At 49.2% G+C, this 6,862-nt stretch overlaps 1 protein-coding gene across 1 annotated transcript; it reads left to right on the forward strand.

The window, feature by feature from the left end:
* The first annotated feature begins 463 nt into the window (after positions 1-463).
* On the forward strand, positions 464-3,801 carry LOC102718225. The gene is made up of 2 exons (XM_006644975.3): positions 464-2,295; positions 2,398-3,801. Exons 1-2 carry the CDS (start codon positions 983-985, stop codon positions 2,621-2,623), a joined length of 1,539 nt encoding a protein of 512 aa, XP_006645038.2. The 5' UTR covers positions 464-982; the 3' UTR covers positions 2,624-3,801.
* Positions 3,802-6,862: the final 3,061 nt, after the last annotated feature.

The raw sequence follows: 6,862 nt of genomic DNA on the forward strand, positions 1-6,862 counted from the left end.
AGAGAATCTTTACTTTTTAGGCCGTGTAATAAAGTAATGGTTAGATAAGCCAATTAGCTGCACATAAAACCATAAACATGATTAGTATATGATTAATTTAGTATTTATTATTACAAAATTGAAAATAGATTTATTTAATTTTTAGAACAACTTTTATATAGAAAATTTTTATACGTAATACATTAATTAATGGTTTGAAAAATATGCTAACGGAAACCGAATTAGTTAAGCCAAAAAGACATTCTAAGAATTTTTATATTTTAAAATGATATATTCGGAGACAGTAAGAAGAGGCACACAATTTTTGGGTGGCCAACTGGCCATACCCAGCACACACGTTGATGATGAGATGGGGGCCGTACAAGAGAGTGAGACAGTGGTCTACAGGTTCTTCGGGCGGCGCCCACCCATGCACCCGGGTGGCACACCACGCACGAAATAAATAGGCAAGGCCTGTCTAAACGCTCTTCGTCTTCTCCCATCACTCTTCCCTCTTCGCTCGCTATGAGCCTATGCTAAACACTCGTATTCACAATTTTTGTTCTTGATCTTTTTTTTTTCCATCCTCAAGAGTACTTTTGTATCTTGAGAGTAGTACCATTGCCATTTGTATCTCGAGAGTGTGTGCTCCTAATTTTGGCCGAGCCTATATTAAGGAGGAGGCGTATCTTTTCTATTCTGGCTGAGCGGCTGTATAAATTTCGTTTCGTGAAACTGGTTGAGTGGTGTGTGTCACCGTAGCGGCAGTAGCAGGAGTGCGAGATCCTTCACGAGCTGCGTGGGGTGGTTGACCAGGACGCCTCCCTCCCGGGAGGGATCCTGAAATAAGGCCACCGCTCGTTTCCCCTCCCCCGCCTTCCCCTCGCCCTTCCTTTGCCACCACTCGGCCCTCGCATTTAGCCAGCCTCCCACGGTTGTGGAGCTGTGGGCCATTTCCCAACCGTCCCTCCGGTGGGTGGCCGGGCGTGTGGTCGCGCGACCCATGGGCATCCAGGTCGCGGCCGTGACGTCGTCGCCATGCGCCGCGGCATCGTCCTCGTCGTGTTCCCCGGTGTCGCCGTCGTCCTCTGCCGCCGCGACGTCGCCGCGGCTTGGCGCGCTTGGAGGCGTCAGGCTGTCGAGAGGGCAGTCGTCGCTGGCTAGCTGGAGCGTCGTCGGTTTGACCCGCCGGCGCGGCGTGCCCCAGATGGCCAGGCGCGCTCTCAGCGCCAGCATCGACAGCGTTGGGAGCGACGGCGGGGACGACGAGGAGTTCTTGCGGAGGATTCAGGAGCTCGCCGTGGGGCTGCACCCTGGCGCCGCTGGCTGCGGGTGGCCGGCGAGCGTGGAGCGGAGCGCGAGCAGCGTGGGTCTGCCGCTGTCGCTGCGGATGCTCAAGCGGAAGAAGCAGCAGCAGCAGCAGCAGCAGGGCCGGTGGGACGAGCGGCTGATCGACTGCGCCGGCGAGTCCGCGCGCGGGGCGGTGGGGCGCGCGTTCTCCTCGATGGTGCTCATCATCCGGGAGCTGCAGAGCTTCACGCTGCAGATGCGGCAGTCACTCTTCTACGAGGACCTGCAGGGTGTGCTCGCGCGCGTCCACGCCGAGATGCATGCCTCTTTCGTGTGGCTCTTCCAGCATATCTTCTCCGGCACCCCCGCCCTCATGGTCTCCCTAATGCTGTTGCTCGCCAACTTCACCGTCTACTCCATGGGCGACAGCGTCGCGGCCGCCGCTACGCTCCCGCCTCCCCAGCCCCCCACGGCGACTGTGGCGATGATCGACACCCACCACACAGAGCAGTCCCATTCCCACCTGCGGTTCGACCCTGTCTCGCTTAAGACGTTCTCCACTGGCCGAACGGCCTCGGTGGGCGGTAACAGCGGCGGCGGCGGCAAGGTGCGGCCGGTCGCCGGAGCAACCGGCGACGGTCGGTCAGACGAGTGGTCGAATCGGCAAAGCGGCGCGGTGTTGCCGCAGGACGCGTCACAGGCGACGCCGGTCGGGGCGGGCGCGGAGGAGGCTGTGTCAGACGCAATGGCCGTGGAGGAGACAGAAGACGAGCTGGTCATCTGGAAAAGGATAGCCGATGAGGCTACCAGGATGCAGGCGAGCGTTCGCGCCGAGGCGCTGATGGACCCGGACACACTGGGGCAGCTCGTCGCGCCGGTGGAGGCAAAGCTAGACACGGAGGACATGGCCGACTTCGCGGCGACGGAGGAGCGGTACGAGCGGGCTGTGTCCGAGGAGCCCGACAACTCGCTGCTGCTGTCCAACTTTGCCCAGTTCCTGTACACGGTGCAGCGCAACCACGACCGGTGAGTGAGTTGCTGCGCGCCACGTCGCCAGCCGTTCGACGAAATGGCCGGCCGCTGGGTTTTACAGGCGCTGACCGCGGTGTTGGTTTTGCGCGGATGCAGGGCGGAGCACTACTTCAAGCGGGCGGTGCGCGCGGAGCCGGCGGACGCGGAGGCGCTGGGTCGGTACGCGACTTTCCTCTGGAAGGCGCGCAATGACCTCGCGGCCGCGGAGGAGACGTACCAGGAGGCCATCGCCGCCGAGCCCAGCAACTCCCACCACGCGGCGGCCTACGCGCACTTCCTGTGGAACACGGGCGGCGAGGACACATGCTACCCCCTCGACTGATGCGCGTGCATGCCTCCGCGATCCAACACCTCCCTCCCTCCCTCTTCCCCAAGAAATCTCAACAGACACACACACACACACACAAAAGCAAGGATTTTTTTTACCACGTCCCTGAACAAGACGCACTTCCTCCACCTTGCACGTGCTTGGCAGTTACACTACAGTACTACACTATACTACGCGCTGGTACAGAAATTTCCATCCTGTGGTTGCTCGTCTCGCGGTGAGTATTGAGGCGATCCGCGGCGTGCGTGCTGCCGCTTCCCTCTCTGGAAATCCGGCGAGCGGGGCAGTATGTTGGCCGGAGAAGGGGGGGGGGGGGCGCGTTTCGGTAGCGTGATCGATCGAGCTCGCGGCCCTACGGGTTTGTCGGTTGCGTTTGCCCGAGGAACCCGTCCTATTGGCACGCACGTATGCTTTCGCAGTAGCACAGCGTCGTGGTCTCGTGGAGAGAGATGAGAGTTTGATGTGTTTACCAGTGGAGTGAGTGAAATGAATACTGTAATACAAGTGCATAGCAGCAATCCAATTTTATTACCTGTAATTGTGCAGACGAATAAGAGGCACTTTTTTTCCCCCGCCAACTGCGGTTCGTAGGAGTACTATTTTTTCTTTAATAAACAAAAAACGATGTGCTAATAGTATTTCCTGTTCCAGAACATTCTGGAAAATTGGAAAGCATCCCGTGCTGTATAAAGTTGCTTTAGGTAAAGGATGGGAACGGGGTACCAGCGGAGCGGTAGCGGCCGTGTTGCACATGTAAAAATGGATTAGTAATTACTATCTGATCTGATGCGAGGCCCTGGTAAACTCGTGGTGCATGGATGCTGCAGGCTCTGCGCATACAGCCCATTGGTGGCTTGGCGCCTTTGCCGCAAAGCCAGTTTTGTTGAGGTTTGCATAAACAATGGAAAACCAAGCCTGTCATTCTGACGTCCGATCTTTGTCCATCCCAACAATATGATAGAATTCTTTGGGCTTGTTTGTTCTAAAGAATTTGCAAAGGATTTAAGTTAGGGACTGAAAAGTTAGGATTCTTTTTTTTCCCTTTCAGAGGATTCTCACTGTGAGGTGAGAGCTCTTAAAAAATCTTGGAGAATAAAAATGTATATGGCAGTTTAATTCTTTACTTTTTCATGTTCCTATGTTTTAGAATTCCTACGAATAAGCCATTCGTGTTTCTTAGCAGCATCTAAGGTACCACAGTAGTCCTTCCCTTAATCGTGAATTCTCTTGCTCTTTTCACTTATACATGCTTATACATGAAATTTTGAATTTTAAATTTTAAAGTTAAAGTTAGCTTTGAGATATTTTTCATCATAGCTTATTTTCTAACCCTTGTTCTTAAATAACTAATAACACGTATATAAAAGTTTTATTTCTAAATTATTTGTAATCGCTAATAAGCCGTATCGCTTATGTTTATTTTAAGCGAAACAGCGAGGGTGCAAGTGATTCAAAGATTCAATAATGCGTATTCGAGAATCAGTTAAGAATTTTACAAAAGGAAAACAGTACAATTATAATGTATAAAGAAACAAAAAGACGGGTCACATTGCACGCGCATATGTTAATTTTTGGGCACTTCTATTTTGCCGTGTAAAAGATTCTCCTTTTTGATGTCGGGATGTAACTGTGTAAGCTATCCATCGGTAAACCAGACTCTGAAATAGAGGCAGTAAAATTATTACTAGTACTCCAACAACATGAAGAGTAATGATTTCAGTAAAATCATTACTGGAATACATGCCAAGAAACTAGACGTCAAAAATGAAGAAATACGACAGGTAGTGCGTGCTGGGGTAGAAATTGAAGGGAATAACTAAAATATCCACAAGATCACAACCTCTTCATTCTCTGCGCGGTGCCGCCTGCAATGCATGGGGACTAACAAAGACTATTGTCTTCATCAAGCCCCTGTTGAGTTGAGTTGAGTTGAGTTGTTTCTACCGGAAAGAATGCATCACAGGAGTACTGTACGGGACACATGAAAGAGCTTCCTGGAAATGTAACTGCAGATGCAGTGCTAGTTAAGAATTCAGTCACTCATCAAGTCATCAGCCTATACTCAGTGTAAGCAATAATTCCTCGTCTTCTGCCTTCTGTCCCTACTCCATCCGTCCATGCCTGATGATGTAGAGCATTCGAGCCAGCGTACGAAAATAGCTTGATCTTCGATAAATTAGTGAGCACGGATAGCACCGGCCATCAGTGGGTATGATCTGCGATGAGATGTAATGATGCGCAATTGAATACCTCACAAATTAAGCAAGTTTTTGATACTTTTGTGCCATACCGCAATACTCGTTCGGAGTATCACCGGCCGTAATGAATTGAAGTTTCAACTTTGAAGAAAAAACTAAGCATCGCAATCGTTGACCGACCTGCTTAGTCACAGGTCGATATGCTTTCCCGTTTGCTGATCGATCAGAAAATCACAGTATATCCGAAGCTTCTGAATCCGCCAGAAACAAGCAGCCAAACCCCGCACGGCAGGGCCATACTCACAGGTCACAGCTCCATGAAAACTACACCTGCTCGAATCTACTAACTCATGTCGCTTCGGCGAGCAACTAGATCAGAGAAAGAGATGGTTCCGATCAAGACATGTACGGTGGATGCAACCTCACTCCTCAAACGTACGTACACGGTACACCGTCGAGTTGCCGGTTAAGTAGCACGATCGATCGATCAAGCAAGCTATCAATCAGCCGTGCACATGCTGATCTGGGCCACCTGCAGTCTGCAGAATGTAAGATTGTGCCTGAACTTATTCTAAACTGTTGTTCTTGATGAGGTCCTAGACATGAGCCTCGCCGTGCTGCTCAATCTCGCATGGCCCCCCTGAGGCCCTGACGGAGCTAGGGTCCATAGTTTCGAGTCATTTCCAAGAGGAAAAATCCATGGCGAAGTGTGGGGGGGTCAGAATATTAGTGTAGCTTAGTACGCAGCAAAGGGATGATGACAAGGGCTAGAGGGAGAAGAGGGGCGTTCCATGATTTCGTTCCGGTTGCTTGCTTTATCGAGATCGATGGAGGCACAAGCCTATTTTGCTTCGGGAATTCTGATTAGCTACGACCTGTTAACGCATTATCATCATCGTGGGTTCGTGGCATCCTTTGCTATGGTATGTATGATTACCGATCACGCTCGATATAGATGTTTTCACGGGAGTAGCACATTCAGTGGGTTGGGATATGTAAATTCCAAGACAGCCTTACCATAACAGAGTTACGCTTTTGTATCGGGCGCATTCGCAAGATCTCTCGCACTTTTTCATGCCCATGATTCGTAAACTGCTAAATACAATAATACATTTTCTTTACTAAAAATTTAATATAAAAATTGTTTTAAAAAATATATTAGTATATTTTTCAAGTTTACAGTAACTAATAATTAATTAATTATATGTTAATGGTATTTTTCGTTTTACATGTGCCATTAAGGTCGCGTACGATACAGCCAACAAGATATCTAAACCTCATCTTTTTCCGTGCGCATGCTTCCCGAACTACTAAACGGTGTATTTTTATGAAAATTTTCTAAAGGAAGGTTATTTTAAATAATAATATTAATTTATTTTATATTTTCTAAGAATTAATAATTAATTAATTATACACTAATCTATTACTGCATGTTCCGTACCGGATAACTAACGCCCCTTTTCTCACTGCCAAACACGGCCTAAATCAAACTCCAGCCTGTTATGTATAGCTGACAAATAAGGACCCACATGTTTTTTCTCGAACACGCAAAAGATTTACACATCAATATATTAGAAGAAAGAGAGAGTTGATATACAACGCATCGGCCAGACCGGCCTTCAGCAGAGACCCTCAAGAGAAACAACCCGAGGGGAGAGATACCAGACACTAAGAGCTAATCTCCCAACAGAAACGCCCAAAAAGAGAGGGAAAACACACATGCTACGCTAATCTCCTAACATAGCGCCAAGGGGTGCTATCCCAGTGGAGGACCGCATCAAGCCTTCCGAACGGATAGCTTTAAGCGTATCCTGAAGGGAAGAATAAGGACCCACATGTAAGCACCATTGGCTGACTATTGCCATGTCTGGATTCATGAACTTTCGGATAGTCCACACCCAATGGATTTGGTCGACGCTCTGGCGGTTGTGGACTAGTACAGCGTGTCCAATTCAGGGTACATATAAAATAAGAAAAACTTCAATCAGTTATCTCGAGAAAGCCCATATATATATATATATATATATCAGTTAAA

Source organism: Oryza brachyantha, chromosome 1 (genome assembly GCF_000231095.2).
Source record: "Oryza brachyantha chromosome 1, ObraRS2, whole genome shotgun sequence".
NCBI lineage: Eukaryota > Viridiplantae > Streptophyta > Magnoliopsida > Poales > Poaceae > Oryza > Oryza brachyantha.